Below are 17,138 nucleotides of genomic sequence, written 5' to 3' on the forward strand. Positions count from 1 at the left end.
ACGCACAGAGATTTCTCCAGTTTCTCTGAATCTTTTGATGATGTTATGCACTGTAGATGATGAGATTTGCAAAGCCTTTGCAATTTGACGTTGAGGAACATTGTTTTTAAAGTTTTCCACAATTTTTTTACGCAGTCTTTCACAGATTGGAGAGCCTCTGCCCATCTTTACTTCTGAGAGACTCTGCTTCTCTAAGACAAAGCTTTTATAGCTAATCATGTTACAGACCTGATATCAATTAACTTAATTAATCACTAGATGTTCTCCCAGCTGAATCTTTTCAAAACTGCTTGCTTTTTTAGCCATTTGTTGCCCCCGTGCCAACTTTTTTGAGACCTGTAGCAGGCATTAAATTTTTTAAATGAGCTAATTAAGTGGATAAAAGTGTAAAATTTCTCAGTTTAAACATTTGCTACGTTATCTATGTTCTATTGTGAATAAAATATTGGCTCATGTGATTTGAAATTCCTTTAGTTTTCATTTTATTAAAATTTAAAAAACGTCCCAACTTTTCCGGAATTCGGGTTGTAGAAATCTTCAGAGATTTATATAGTAAATATATATCATTATACTGTATATATTATATATATATTATAAATGTTTTATATATCATTTGTGTAATATACAATATAGTATAATGTATTGAAATTATTTTAAAAACTATATTTTTTAATTGTCCAAATGTATTTACATAATCAAAAAATGTTTTAATCAAAATATTATCTACTAGATGTTGCTTATTGTCATAATAAAATGTACTTAAAGTGTGTTAGTTGTGTATTCAGTGTGTTGTTGTTTCTGGGTGAGTTGGTGTCAGGGAGTGTTTGTGTTGAATTGCCAGTGTGTTTGTGATGTGTGTGTTTTGTGTCAGGGAGTGTTTGTGTTGTGGGTGTTTTTCCTCTGTCAGCTCCTGTCAGTGTCAGATCTCTTCAATGCTCTGATGGGCAGTGACAGCCCTGCACAGGAAATGATGTGCAGGAAGCAACCTCAAGCTCCATATGACACTATGTTAGCAGACCAGCCTCCATGCGTGCTTGTGGGTGTTGAATATACAGTACAGACCAAAAGTTTGGAAACATTACTATTTTTAATGTTTTTGAAAGAAGTTTCTTCTGCTCATCAAGCCTGCATTTATTTGATCAAAAATACAGAAAAAACTGTAATATTGTGAAATATTACAACTTAAAATAATTAATTTTTTATTAATTATTTTAAGTTTTCTATTTGAATATACTTAAAAAAAAAAAAATTATTCCTGTGATGCAAAGCTGAATTTTCAGCATCATTCCTCCAGCCTTCAGTGTCACATGTAACATCCAGTCCATCACATGATCATTTAGAAATCATTCTAATATTCTGATTTATTATGAGTGTTGGAAACAGTTCTGCTGTCTAATATATTTGATGAATAAAAGGTTAAAAAGAACTGCATTTATTCAAAATAAAATAAAAAATCTAATAATATATATTCTAATAATATATTTTCTTTACTATCACTTTTTATCAATTTAACCATCCCTGTATTGATTTTATTTAAAAAAAGAAAGAAAAAAACAATTACTGACCCCAAATTACTGACCAGTAGTGTATGTTGTTATTACAAAATATTTATATTTTAAAAACATAGCTTCTTTTTTTTTCATCAAAGTATCCTAAAAAAGTATCACATGTTCTGAAAAAATATTAAGCAGCTGAACTGTTTCCAACTTTGATAATGAATCATCATATTAGAATAATTTCTAAAGGATCATGTGATAATGATCCTAAAAATTCAGCTTTGCATCACAGAAATAAATTATAATTTAAAGTATAATAAATTTAAAAACAATTATTTTAAATTGTAATAATATATCACAATATTACATTTTTTCTGTATTTTTGATCAAATAAATGCAGGCTTGATGAGCAGAAGAAACTTCTTTCAAAAACATTAAAAATAGTAATGTTTCTAAACTTTTGGTCTGTACTGTACTGTAACTGTAGCATCTAATCAAAGTGAGGTAATGTTGCACATGACTGTGACAAATCTCTTTCTCACCCTCTCATACACACACACACACACACAGTCTCTTTCAGAAGTTAAAGTAGTTCAATGAAAAATAAATTTCTGTTGTTTACTTTCATGTAATGCCAAAGCTGTTTGACCTCTTTCTTTCTGGAACACAAAAGGAGAAAATCTTTCAAATGAATGGCTTCTATCATGCTTGCAAGAGTCTTTGCTTGACCTTTACACTCAGTTTTTCCTCTGCTTTATGGACTTATTTTTACTGGACTTATTTATTTTACTGGTGACTGGTTTCCAGTCACTCTTCCTCTCTCAGTTTCTCTTTTCCAGGTGTTTAAGACTCAAACTCTATTCTTTCCATTCTCTTTTCCATATTCTCTCTCTTAACACACATATGTATTCACTCTTTTTGTAATCCCCGTAACCCCTGTCATTATTCCATAGTGTCATTCAGCGGGAGCGCCAACAGTGTGGGATGTTGTTTGCTTTAGGTTGTAAACCTTTTTGTTCTTCGATTTTCCAGGTTAAGTGTGTGAAAACTCTTTCTCTCATGGATATTCCTTTTTCTAGTGGCTAGTGCTGGGCGGTAAACCGGTTCATACCGAAAACCGGTGTATATTTTCGTTACAATGTTAATTTTGAATATACCGCCATACGTGTCAGACGTGCCCGATTCGAGAACCGAGGAGCTGATGATACTGTGCATGTGTGATTCAGCATGAAGCAGACCGACACACAGAGCGTCTGAACCGAACTGATTCTTTTGGTGATTCGTTCTGAACTGATTCTGTGCTAATGTTATGAGCGCGGGTAAACCGAAGGCTTGAATCAAGGGCAATCATCGCCAATGACGCCATTACGTTGAGCGCAAAAGAAACGGTGAACCGTTTTCTTCAACCGGTTTATTGAATCAAACTGTCCGAAAGAACTACTGGTGATTCGAAAACCGATGCAACTGGTTTTTGACTCGTGAACGAGTCATTATCTGGCTCGACTCGGTGTTCATCTTCAGTTCTCTCTTCACAGCAGTTCAGTCAGTGTACTGTTTGAGTAAATGAATTACTCCGGGATATTGGTTTGTTTGAACTCAGAGGGAGTGTCAGCCACATTAAAAAAGTTAACAGCTTAAGTCATTTGTGGATTAATGCGTATTGGAGGCGCGAACTGTTTAAAATGATTCAGTTCAATTTGGTGGTTCAAAAAGATCCGGTTACATCGAATGATTCGTTCGCGAACCGGATATCACAAAACTGCTTTGTTTTGAACTGTCTCACAACAGACACGGAAGAGAAGACAATGCTGAATAAAGTCATAGTTTTTGCTATTTTTGGACCAAAATTTATTTTCGATGGTTCAAAATATTCTAACTGACCCTCTGATGTCACATGGACTACTTTGATGATGTTTTTCTTACCTTTCTGGACATGGACAGTATACCGTACACACAGTTTCAATGGAGGGACTGAGAGCTCTCGGACTAAATCTAAAATATCTTAAACTGTGTTCCCGAAGATAAATGGAGGTGTTACTGGTTTGGAACGACATGAGGGTGAGTACTTAAAGGCAGGGTAGGTAATACATGTATAAACAACTTTCTTCCAAATTTGTTTAAACTTTCTATATATATCAATGCATAATTAAAATGTAAGTACTCTGATAAAAAGAGTATAAAAATCGAGTGACTCTAGACCGTTTAATCTGTATTAAACACAGCTCATTATTTCCATTTCGGGACGAAACATAGGATTGGCTTAGGCGACTGTCACTCTCTCGCAACCATGGCAACCACCCTTTTGCCACACATGACCTGCCCACTTGCGCGTGCACGTTTGATTTGAGGAATTCAACAGGCACGGATCCTAGGAATACCAAAACAATGGCAGAGAAACAGCAAGCAAATTTCACAGTACCAGCCTATGCAGTTAGTGAAGGCAAACCAGGCAAAAAAAGGAAGACAGTAACAGTACAAGAAAAGGCAATGAACAAAAAGTCTTTGGATAAACAAAGAAATAAAACGCGAGTTTATATCGGCGTGGCTTTCCAGCGATGGCGAGAACTGAGGGAACTCAAGGGGCTGAAAAGTGATTCCTTGATGGCTTTATTTCTGCTGGACAGGTAAATCTTTCTTTTTGTATTTTGATCATACATATTTTTTTCATGAAGCATGTGTCATTAGCACACGTAGCTGCGTAATATAGCTAACATAACATTACTTAGCGAGCCGTAGTAGACGCTTTGGAAGGAGCCCAGAAGGGAGGGGGTGGAATGAATGGAAATAATGAGCTGTCTTTAAAACAGTCGTGAGAGGTCTACAGTCACTCGATTTTTATACTTTCTTTTTCAGAGTACTTACATTTTAATTATGTATTGATATATAAATAAACTTTAAACAAATTTGGAAAAAAAGTTTTTTATACATTTTTTTACCTACCCTGCCTTTAATGACATAATTTAGATTTTTGGGTGAACTATCCCTTTAATTACTCAGCATTCGGAACGAATGTTATGCTGCGCCACAGCCGCACGGCACTGTTTCAGACGGACCCTTTACAATGTTGCACTTCTAAGCAGCGACTGTGAGGCATGCTGAGGGTAAACACAGCAGTGCTCTGGTGTTACATTATAACGCCTGTTTCACACATAGTCTGTCTGCAGTACGTATTAAGGGATTCCAGCTGCACGAGATTGCGGTCCGTCAGTGCGTTTTAAGGAGCGGTGCGTCTGCAGCAGTGCAGCGATTGTTAACGTACTGAGTCTATTTTTGCTTTGCTGCAGGCGCTGAATTAAAGTGAAAGCACATTGTTCGCGGAATAAATGAACATGGATTGACATGGAAACGCAGTCACATGGGTTTGTTGGCTAGGTTTAAAACAAGAAAAAGAGTAACAAGAATATCAACCAGCAGAAAATGCATTGTACACCTGATTATGCATGAGAAAAAAATGCCCATGTGTGTAGATTTGAAAATAATGAAAATAATGATAGGTAGTGTAACCCAAGATGGCATAAAGAGCAATACAAATCTTGTCTATTAATTTGATATTTATCTGTTAAACACATAGCAATAGTGATGAATGGCAGTAAAAAAAAATTATATAAATGTATATAATTTATAATTCCTTTTCTTGACTTCATCAGCAGTTTTTCTGTTTGACAGCCCCCCCTTACCATTCAGACTCACTTCGGACCTGTGCAAGTGTGGAGGAGGCAGATGGACGAGTAGACTAGCATGACCAGGAAATAAGACGCTACCATGTGTACATAACAGCCATTTGTATTAAAAGGTGCAAGTAAATTGGTAACACTTTACAATAAGTTTCATTAGTTAACATAAGTTAATTACTTTAGTTAACATGCACTAAGAATGAACAATACTTCTACAGCATTTATTAATCTTAGTTGATGTCAATTTCAACATTTACTAATGCATTATTCAAATCAAAACTTGTGCTTGTTAACATTTGTTAATGCATTGTGAATTAACATGAATTAATGAATGTATTTTCATTAACAATATCAAAGATGAATAAATACTGTAATAAATGTATTGTTCATTGTTTGTTCATAATAGTTAAAATAATAACTAAAATTAAGTAATGGAACCTTACTGTAAACTGTTACCAGTAAATTACAAAAGGAAACAAGTTAACAAAGACTGCCTCACACCAATGGGATCCTTAGGAAAGAAATGTTTACTGTACTATTTAAATATAGCTAAAAGCGGGTGTATGGCAGGTGTGTTTCGATTGTTCTGAATGATGGGATTGATTGGCAGGCTGCTTTATTTACATCAGCGATGTTTTCAGCTGAAAGGATTTCCACTGAGCGTTGCGCTAAGGTCATAATACTGCTCTAAATGTCTGTCTGCGGCTGAAATAGACTCTTAACGCTTCTGGAGGAGTAAATCACTTCCTCCTTCTCCTGCCCATCACCCTCTTGTAATACACCCTACTGCACTCTGGGATACTGAAGGCTTTAAGACTAATTGCTGAATTATTCAAATTATTCAGGAACAGTTTTGACTTTTGAGGACTTCTGAAAAGTACTCAATATTCTCCACATTTTGCTTATGCAATTTTGCAGCTAGATGTCTTGAGACATGTACAGTGTATAAAGTTTCTTTTTGACTGGTTTTAGTTCACCCAAAAATAAAAATGTTGTAATTATTTGCGTTACCTCATGTCATTCTAAATCCTTATGCTATCTTTTTTTTAATTTAACACAAAAATACAAACCTGAGTCCAACAAAGGTGTGTACAAATAACACTGTACAAATTGTGAGTAAAAAAGGAATAGAATAATTTACAAATCTCATAAACTTATATTTTATTCACAATAGAATATAGACAACATATCAAATGTTGAAAGTGAGACATTTTGAAATGTCATTGAAAAATTGCAAAGAGTTTGAAGTTATCATCATCTACAGTGCATAATATCATCCAAAGATTCAGAGAATTTGGAACAATCTCTGAACTGGAAGGAGGCTCAGGAGCTAGACGGAAACCCGGGAGGTGGCCGGCAGACAGAGTCCAAGGAGGTTACGATGGAGGGAGGATTCAGTGAGAAAACAGGGCCAGGGCAGATCAGACATAGGAAGGAGCCAGGGAGATGACAGGAGGGACTTGAAGAATACAGCGCCAGGTGGGACCCAGGGCACAGCCATAATGTTGACCCATGGTGGAGCCGGCGGAGGGAGGAGCCATGGAGGAGGAAGGGCTGACGACTCCAGGGGGCTGACCAACGGTGGCGGAGGAGCCCGAGGTGGAGACGGAGAGCTGATGAGCCAGGGCAACAGGGAGGTGCTGGAGGGCCGAGGTGGAGTAGATGGCTCTGGCAATTAAGGCGGTAGGCAGGGATCCAGAAGGCTGCGGTGGAGCCGGAGTGACAGAGGACTGTCGAGGAGCCAAAGGGATGGAGGAGCCTGACAGAGACAGAGGGATGAGGTGCAGCCGGAGGAATGGAGTCCCGAGGCAACAGATGGTCAGCGACAGACCAAGGCGGAGCCGGAGGGATGACGGAGCCTGGGGGACCTTGTGGACTGATGAGCTACAGTGGAGAGGAGGGAGCTTGGAGCCATGGTGGAGCCGCTGAGTTGACGAGCCGAGGCGGAGTCTGGGTCTCAGAGGCTGGAGGCAAAGACCAGGGATTCTGCGGTCACTGTGACAATGGAGGATGGCAGACCCGAGGAACTCGCACGGTATTGATGGTGGACTGAGAGCGAGCAGGGGGGCTGCCAGACGACAGCGGTGGAGGATGCAGGAGAGGGTGGGTGGGGTTGCATTTATGAGCGTCCAGGCTTAACTAGGGACCGGGAGCCCTCTCAGGCCTGGACATGGGAACAGGAGCCTTCTCTGGGCTAGACGTGGGAACAGGAACTTTCTCTGGGCCAGACTCAGGAACGGGAGGGACAGAGTTAACAGACGGAGGACGAAGGAAAGGGGGCAGGTCGGTAAACAAGTAAATTAAATTTTCCTCCACTTTGCATTCTCCCAAATCCCCTTTCAGCTCACCACAGTGCAGTGGGAAGAGCTCCTCTTCGCACTCTCTCTGTCCACAGCTTCCTCCCTCATGGCGGGCGTTGTAGCTGGCTCTTGCACCTGGTCTGGCAAGCTCCATGGCGATCAACAGCTCTGTCGCACTCCTATCTAATGGCTTATTGGTTGTAACGGGCTCTGGCTCTCTGTCAGCAATGGGCTTGGGCTTGAGCTCCCCATAGTGGGGAGATGGTGCGCTGGGCTCTGGGTCTGGCCATGTTCCGGATCGGGGGTAGACACTGGATGATTGCTTCCCTCTAGCTCAGTCCAGTGGTGTCCAGAAGGTAAACAGGGTGATGGTAATTTGTCCCAATTGAGAACAGTGAGATAAATGTGGATAAATGAAACTGTCATTTTTTTTAAATTCCAACACACAGGGTAAATCCACACTTGGAAGGCAAGGAAGACACACATACCTAACTGGTAGATCCAGTACCGCCGCTCCCTATACGCAGAGTATGCAGTCTGCGTAGGGCACCAACTCCCAGAGTGGGCAGGGGCACCATCCCAGTTGCTAAAAAAAGAAAAAACATGCGCCATTCTCCCATCCGCTCTCGCGACCGCTCACACCTCATGTTTGCCGCTGAATGTTCATAATTGATGGATGGACATCTATGCCCGGGTAAAGGACATCAGCAATCCAGCGCAGAGAAAAGAAAACTAAAGAAAGTAAAATAAATAAATAAATAAATGAATAAAATTCAGACGTAAAGTTGGCTTGACGTTGGAGAGTCTCAAATTTAGGGATCGTCTCTAAAGTTACATGTGATATTGGTATACACTTTTCTAACGTCAGTAGCATTTGAGGAGAATGACTAACAGTCATTAAACAACTGTAATTGTTCATCTAGGTGTCAGCTATAATGCACAATTGAATTGAATTTTTGATATTTATTAAAATAAACTGTAAATCATATGTAAATTATGCTACTTTTTCACATGGGCTCAAACGCAAATTTGAAGCTCAATAGCATTTGAGGAGAAAGACTTGCAGTCATAAAACAATTGTAATGTGTTCATTTAGGTGTCAGCTACAATGCACACCTTATACATTTTTAGTATATATTAAAATATATTATAAATCATTTAGGTAAAAACAAGGCCCGTCAATTTCAGGCACATTCCTGTGAAAGGTTTTTTTTTTTTCAGGTTCTCTTACGAAAATTACCCATGGTTTTAACAATAACACCACAAATCATCTTCTTGTAGCCATGGTAACTGCCAATTAACCATGGTTTTGTTACTTCAAATAATAATTTACAAAGAAGTATTAATATACTGTAATTTTTTGTTGTTGTTGTTGTTGCTATAAAAACAGACCTAAGCCATCAATAGCCTTTGAAATGACTTAAAATGCATTATATAAAAAAACAATGAGGCAATAAACAACTAATTTACCCATCTGTGCCGTTCGTGCAGGTTAATCGGCAGGCAGCAAAAAGAGCGAGAGAGGAGGTGGTTTTGGTGTGTGTGTGTGTGTGTGGGGGGGGGGGGGGGGGGGGTATGAAAGGACTGCCGATCATGCTCTCTCCCTCCTCCTCCTCCTCATCCTCCTCCTCCCGTTCCCCGTCGAGAGCGCGCAGATCAGCGGAGCACTGCGCGCGCGAGTGGCCAGCGTGTGTAACGTTTCTTCTGACATATCAACTCTAGGACCAGAAACAAGAGTGAGACTCATCGAAGAGAGAGAAATCTGAGGGGGAAAGACACATTTCAAACGATCGGAGAGTATTTATCAACCGTTCTGATTTTCCTGCGCTGATTTATTTCTTCTTCTTCTTCTTCTTCTTTTGGTTGGTTTCTTTTTGGAAACCAGGATACCTTTCACAACATGCTGATCGGTAAGTCAGTTCCGATAGATATGTTTTTTTGTGTGTGTGTTTGTGTCATAGCCTATGCTGTATAAAAGTCTTAAATGTGGTAGCCTAATATTGTCACTCTAGATTTGCGCTGAGGATGTCTCTCGTGCCCAAACTCCTCGCGCTCTGCGTCCTGACCACCGGCACCTGCACTTGTATTGCTTAATCGATCCAAAATGAGGCTGAAACGAAAACTTTCCAGGAAATATAAGGCAGATGATGTAGAATTTTCCAGAAGCAGAGATGCTCAAGAAACGATTATGTTTATGTGTGTGGCAGATTTGGTTGCTCGCAACGCTGGCAGATGCGCGTGAAACTGTCATAGCCTACGCGTGCCATCAAACGGCCATTAGTGTGTCAGATGATTAACTAGGATGACGTTTAGTCCAGTCAACACCTGCAAAAGCCTGGACTTAATTTTACAAGTCCAGCCTGAGCGATCCGTAGTTCCGGTTTAATCGGTAGCAGGTGCCCATGGTCCTTAAAACAATTTTTTTCTTTTTACGTTGACCTCTGTAGTGCAAGAGCAGACAAAAATAACATTAGAGAACGAGAGACGATAAAAGGAATGGTGTGTATTTTTGTTAATCTCTTTTGACACGGCCGAGCTTATTGGAATGACATTAAAACAACTTTCGTGCTCTCTCTCTCTCTCTCTCTCTCTCTCTCTCTCTCTCACACACACACACTCACTGGTCCTCATAGCAGACAGTGGGGTAGGCTACAGCAATGCAGAAATTCGTCTACGCATCGTAAAATTATGTGCGATTTTATTCTGCACATTTTATGAACAAACATGCGTTTATATAAATAAATAAAGCCTCCTTATAAGATGTAATTCATACGCCGCCACCGTTTTAAATTTGAGTACAAATTGTTTATTTTAAAGAGTTTTCTTTTTAATTCATGCGAAAAAATGTTTTGTTCTGTTAAAGAATTTATTCTATAAAATCCTTTTTAAAGGCATCTTGTCTCCTCAAAGCACCTGGTGTTCTTCGTTCTTCACAAGAGCTCAAAGCAGCAGAGCGGAAAATTAAAAATGATAAAGGATTGATCCTGCACGCGCTGAAAATGCTTTATCAATAACGCAGCTCATTTAAGGAAATTGTTCGAGTTTTCTATTTTTCTTAGCTCATAGATTTCGTTGGGATCGAAGCCATTTGCTTATGCATTTCATCACGGTGCTTTTTCTTTTTGGGGTTTGCATTTCTCTCCATTTTTGAGTCGTTTCTTATCTTAATGTTTTTATTATTATTATTTAAATTTTTTTGTAAACCATGTGTACTTAATATAGACGTATATTTAATATATAAGAATGTAGTGTCTTTTTTATTTTTATCGTTTGTATATGCCATTTTTGTTTTTGTTTTTTAAAAATGTATTCTAATTCCCTATTAAAAAACCCTATTAGAGGTTTTTTATTTCAAGTTTTTATGTAATTAGAATTGCTGTGTTTTAATATATTAGTTCTAAATGTCATTTTTAATTTTAGAATCCATCATTTAAATTCTTGTGTGGCTTTTGTAAATATATTGGAAGTAATAAAAGAAGCAGGAAAGATTTAAATGCCCTTCTTGCTCCTTGCTCTCATTAGCTAGATACCAATGCTCTGTCCGCTTAGCAACACAGACAAAAGGACACACAGATGTTACACAGTTATACTAAGTAACTAAAACCACAAAGCTGTTTAAATAAAGACACTTCCATTAACTTCCATTGACTATACTTTGACCTTCATTTTTTTGTGTTACCATGACTAGTCAGTATTTTATTTCTGTGTTTTTTTATTTTTTTTATTTACAAGTCTGAGTGCTTTGCATAAATCAGCTGCTAATTAAAAGCTAATTTTCTGTCTTGAACATTCTTCTCTGTATTTGCAGAGGTGTTTGAATGTGAGTGTGTGTGATGCCCTCTGGGCCGAAGTCATACCATGATCATTGGATTTTTTGGCTCTGTTCTCTCAACCCCCTCTCACTGTCATGGTTTCAGTTGTTGTGGCAGCGCCCCAGCCCTTGTGTTTGTAAGTGAGCGGAATGTGGTAATACCATCCTTTAAGCGAATGCTCTTTGCCAGCTGCATTATACATCACTCTCTAGGAAGGCCACACCGAAACACTGCTAAGACATATATGTAAGACATATTCGCAAATCATGTTTTTTATTAGAAACATATTACTTTTTTTGGAATTCCATTGTAATTAATTTTCCTGACAAATGCTGAGGACTTTCGAAGAAAAATTGTTCGTTAAATATATTATTTAAAATTGATTGTTTGTCTGGTGTATGTTAAGCAGGTACATTTATTAAGAATAATTATAGTAAAAAAAATTTCACCTAATGTAGTTCAATGTGCTAATATTAGACTGGCTACAGTGACCTAAGCTGAACATTTAAATTATTATCTAATGTGACGTCACATGTTTTTATAATCATTTTACAGGGGCTTAGATTGTGGCTCCTTCAATCAGAATTTGAATAATCTGTTTTATAATAAAGATTTGATCCAAATTCTTGCACCGTTCTTCAAAAACCTGATGTGCTTCTATCACAGATGTTCACTGCAGATGTTTTGCCATTTCATCCCTCAAACAGCACCTTGGAAATTCAGGTACTGCATCACATTTCCATTTTATCATCTTTTTGCATTCTGGCCTTCAGCATGGCCTCCAAATATTTACCACCCTGTATTTATCAGCCCATGACGCAGTGCACTGATGCATCATATTATATCAACATCCAGAGTGAATGGACTGAAAGCTGTGTTCCTTTGTAAGATTCTGTGTTTCGGCTCGCCGGAGCCTCTCCTTCGGTAATGGTGGTTATATTCAACTCATCTATTTAGTGACGTAGTGAGTGTTCGTCTGCTCCCTGTAGAACAGCGAATGAGTGACAGGGCGAGTCATTAAAATGAAATGACAGCATGGGCTTGATTGGGCTGTCAGTATGTCTGATGTGCTTGTGTGTGTGTGTGTGTGTGTGTGTGTGTGTGTGTGTGTGTGTGTGTGTGTGTGTGTGTGTGTGTGTGTGTGTGTATGTGTGTGTGTGTGTGTGTGTGTGAGAGTGAGTGTGTGACAATGACAAGAGGGCAAATGCTCTCAGCAGGGGTTACAAGACCGCCTATGAATGTGTGTTTGTGAATGTTTATCAAAACAGGCTGGTTGGAAATGAGTGCATGTGTACAAAGGAGATGGTCTTTATTAATGCACTGAGCTGTTGTTCTAAACACCAGCTCACCCTACACTTGACTTCATGACCCAGAGAGAGAGAGATGCAGGATGAAACAGGGATTGTTGGGTCTGAATTCACCTGAAATGGACAGAAATGTGCTCTCTCTCTCTCTCTCTCTCTCTCTCTCTCTCTCGCTTTCTCTCTCTGATTAGAGTGTGACTGTCTTGAAGTGGCTCAGTGCTGCTGCAACCCACCCATAATCTTTCTACCCACACAACTTGCTTTTCTGTAGCTTCAGTCTCTCTCTCTCGCTGTCTGTCTGGCTGAGTAAATACCTTCTATTCCCGTTCCTTTATGAGGAAGCTGATAAGGAATGCCTTTCATCCACAGATCGGCTTCTTCCATCCTAGCTTAAGAGAATGTGTGTGTGTGCATCCATGTGCGCACAGTGATTTTAGGATTACCGTAAGTTTTTCCTTTACCCCAACCACAACAGTGTCTGTCTGTGTACTTTTTGTGTGTTCGTCCATTGTATACATCTACACTTTATATGGAACTGCAATAATAGACTGAGATTTAGCTTGTACTTGCTAGAATAGCCATCACTTTTTAAGGTAGAGTGGCTGAATTAAACCAGATGTTTAATTAGCCATATAAGACAGCATGAAGCAGCATCAGAATTTTTTTATTTAATTGGTTTGCTGTTGAATGGTAATGATATCATTGGTTCATTCTCTGCATGCCTTTATAATGTTTTGCTTTGGCATTCAAAATTTGGTGGTTGGTAAGATTTTTTTCAATGTTAAGGCTGCATTTATTTGATCAAAGAGATAGTAAAACATGAATGTTTTTTAAATAATATACTATTTAAAATAACTGTTTTCCATTTGAAAATATTAAAAAAAAAAATAAAAAAAAATTTGTTCTTGTGATTTCAAAGCTGCATCATTACTCCAGTCTTCAGGGTCACATGATCCATCAAGAGATCATTTGAATATGCTGATTTGGCACTCAAGAAACATTTCTTATTGTTAGCTATTTTAAATACATTTGAGCTTCTTTATATTGTTGTGGAAAGCGTGATACATTTTTCAGGATTATTATAAGATTAGAAAGTTCAAAAAGAACAGTATTTTTTTGTAACATTGTGAAACTTGCATTTCACTCTTGATCAATTAAATGCATCCTTATTAAATACAATTTTCTGACCCCAAAGTCTGAATGGTTGCATATTTTAATGTTTAATATTTAAATCACATTTCCTACAATGCTGTGTTAATATCTGAATTTAAAATCAGCATCAAATTGCTTTTGCAACCCATTTTACTTCCAGTGAGACCTGATTTTATCTGTCAGGAATTAATTTTATCCCAAAAAGTTGATGTTTCATACTAGAATAAAGGAAGACCTGAAACCTGAAAGAAAAGTTGCAGTCAGTTGAGGAGAGGAAAAATGTCCCAGGAATCAGGACATATTTATTTGAGCCTCTCCCTGCTGGGACCTGAGATGGTGGATGTGACGTGGAGGCTGAAGGTCAAGTTCTCCCTCGAGAGCATCTATAATTTGCTATTATTGGTGTTGCCTTTATTGTGTTAATGTTAATCTGCATTAAATTACTGCGTTGACTATTGACAGGCTTTTGGAAAGGCTGCATTGCTACAATATCTTGATTAAATAAACAATTGCCTATTGATAAAAAAAAAAAAATTTTAAAGGCACATCACTTTTGAAAAATGTACACTGATAAAATATGAAATTAAGCATAGAAATGTGCATTATGTAAATAAATGTATGTTTCACGCTGACTTTTTTTTTTTTTTTTGGTGAAAGCAAATGGATTGTGTTGTAATGTCAGTTTTTGTCTGAGTGGTCATGTCAAGCTGTTCATAATTATATTGACATATTTAAGAGTGGTTCCTGTCAGTAGTTTTTTTTTCCTGTCAGTAGCCACCTTGTCAGTTCTTTTTCCCTCACATAAGTGAGCAAGTCCTCGCAGTAGCCCCAAATCATTTATCCTCTCGCATAGTCTCTGCAGTGGGAGCCATTTTGCTGCCACAGTTTTACTGTTGTAACTGAGCCCAAAGGGGGCAACGGAGAAACCGCAGGACCAACTCGAGCCAGAGTAACAAAAATAGTACCCCCCCATCCCCATCCTTCAGGCCAACTCGCCTTTTTGGTTCCACTTATAGCTTACGGGAAGGTGACTTTGGCATGCAGCTAACTGTTATCTCTGCTCTGCATTGACTCATAGTGATCATTGAGGTCATTAAGGGCAGGACGGTGTCTAAAGGTGCTTTCATGGCATATCTATTTACCATGATTATGAGATTCCAACTTTTAAAAAGCGTTCATGTCCTCTTAGATCTCGTAATTGCAACTTTTGAACTGGGAATTTACTAAGAGCTACAACTTGTTCCACCTGAGATTCATAAGGTGCTATGTTTAGGCATTGATAGTGCGATAGTCCAGGGGGGTAGAGTAGAACGTCACATGTTGTCATCTCGAAATTACAGTAATTACGACATGGCATGAATGCAGCATAACTGCCCCCCTACTGGACACAGTGGTGCCAATGTTCTTTAAAGGCCCTTTAAAGGGGTGTCGACTCCAACCAGTTCGCCTTGAATGCTAATAGCCCACGTATGCACATTGCGCACACACACAAAAGGATCAGAAAGTGGAAGGGTAGGGTTGATTGGGGGTAATTTGGGGATTTTGGAAGGGCAGCCATTTAGACTACAAATGTCCCTGGAGAGGAAGAGGGGAGGAGGGGAAGGGAACATCAGGGATAACACGCACACACTCACGCTCTGTCATATGCACACACACACACATAGCATTGTTTTATTGTGTTGGCCACATTGATACATGGGTGGACCGTAGGATGCTGGAGGTGTGTGTGGTGGCCTAGAAACATCATCACACCCATGGCTTCGGACAGGAGGGAGGGGGGGGGGGGGGTCTGGAGAGGTTAATTCTGTCTTTAGGCTCCTACAAAGAAGGTCAGTACTGCCCATGGGCCCATCCTCTCCTCTTCTCTCCTCTCCTCATCATTTGCTCACCACTCGTGTTGCAAACTTTTCAAAAAGAATTTTTAAACTGCTTTTCTTCCATATAAATCTAGCATAACTGGGAAAGTAAATTTAAAAACATTTTCATGATTCTGAAACTAACCTAAAATTAATTTTAATTTTAGAAATACTGTATATTATAACACTTGTGTCACTATATACTGTAACATCACTAGACTGAGGAGCATTAAACTGAGACTGAACATATTAAAATTCAAAAATGTGGGGTTAGTTAGTGGGGTCAAGAGAAATGAATACTAATACTGAGCAAGCATGCATTATATTGGTCAAAAGTGTTTAATTTTTATTTTATAATGTTATAAAAGATTTCTGTTCAAATAAATACTGTTCTTTTGAACTCTTTGTTCATGAAAGAATTCTGAAAGAAATGTATCATGGTTTCCATAAAAATATTAAACAGCACAGTTGTTTTAAGAATTAAAAGTGATTTTTGAGCAGCAAATCAGTATATTAAAATGATTTCTGAAGGATCATGTGACACTGAAGACTAGAGTAATGGGTGATGAAAATTCAGCTTTGCATCACAGGAATACATTACTTTTTAAAATGTAACAGTTGTTTACAATTTAAACAGTTACTTAAAATGTTTATAATATTTAACATCATTAGTGAAGTGAAGTGACATTCAGCCAAGTATGGTGACCCATACTCAGAATTTGTGTTCTGCATTTAACCCATCCGAAATGCACACACACAGAGCAGTGAACACACACACTGTGAGCACACACCCGGAGCAGTGGGCAGCCATTTATGCTGCGGCACCCGGGGAGCAGTTGGGGGTTCGATGCCTTGCTCAAGGGCACCTAAGTCGTGGTATTGAGGGTGGAGAGAGAACTGTACATGCACTCCCCCCACCCACAATTCCTGCCGGCCCGGGACTTGAACTCACAACCTTTCGATTGGGAGTCAGACTCTCTAACCATTAGGCCACGACTTCCCCAGTTGTGTTTCACTGTATTTTGGATTAAATACATTTAGGTGCATTATTATTTGCCACAGTATTGTTAAGCATAAAAGACTTAAACGCCAAACTTTTGAACTTGTAAACTGAACCTTGAAAACTAAAACAAATTATGGAAACCTAACAACATTTAACTGGTTTAAAAAAAAAAAGTAAGTAATTTTTGTCTCTTTGGAGCTTGGTGGGTCTTTCCATCTTTCTTTGAATAAAAAAGGCAGTGTGAGCATTCTTTAAAATATCTCCTTTTATTTTTTCACAGAAAAAAGTACTATTGCAAATGTTTGATTTCTGGTTGAACTAACCCTTAAAGGGTTAATATGTTAGCCTTTCTTCACAAAGTCTGTGCTCTTTAGAAGCATGACTAAAGCTTTATGACAGAAAAGTAATTAGCCAGTTAGTCACTTAGGATGTAGTCTAGTTTAATGTCTGGTTTAAGTCCGCTAAGCCTGTAAGCCTCTTAGTCTGGAGATGGCTTGATTGGCTTAGTTTTGGATCTTTTACAACAGATAAAAATCAGTCT

General features: G+C 38.5%; 1 protein-coding gene across 4 annotated transcripts in view; it reads left to right on the top strand.

Moving 5' to 3' along the window:
- The window catches only part of LOC132149045 (zinc finger protein 385D-like), a 93,373-nt gene that overhangs the window by 39,320 nt on the left and 36,915 nt on the right, over nucleotides 1-17,138 (top strand). Inside the window, exon 1 of one of the 4 annotated variants that reach the window (XM_059557949.1) lies at nucleotides 9,120-9,380. The exons of the other annotated variants lie outside the window; for them this stretch is intronic. Within the exon in view, the coding sequence (XP_059413932.1) occupies nucleotides 9,371-9,380 (10 nt within the window). The 5' untranslated portion in view covers nucleotides 9,120-9,370. Of the gene's footprint in view, nucleotides 1-9,119; nucleotides 9,381-17,138 lie in introns of those variants that run through there. 4 annotated transcript variants of the gene reach the window in all.

This window comes from Carassius carassius, chromosome 9 (genome assembly GCF_963082965.1).
Source record: "Carassius carassius chromosome 9, fCarCar2.1, whole genome shotgun sequence".
Taxonomy (NCBI): Eukaryota; Metazoa; Chordata; class Actinopteri; order Cypriniformes; family Cyprinidae; genus Carassius; species Carassius carassius.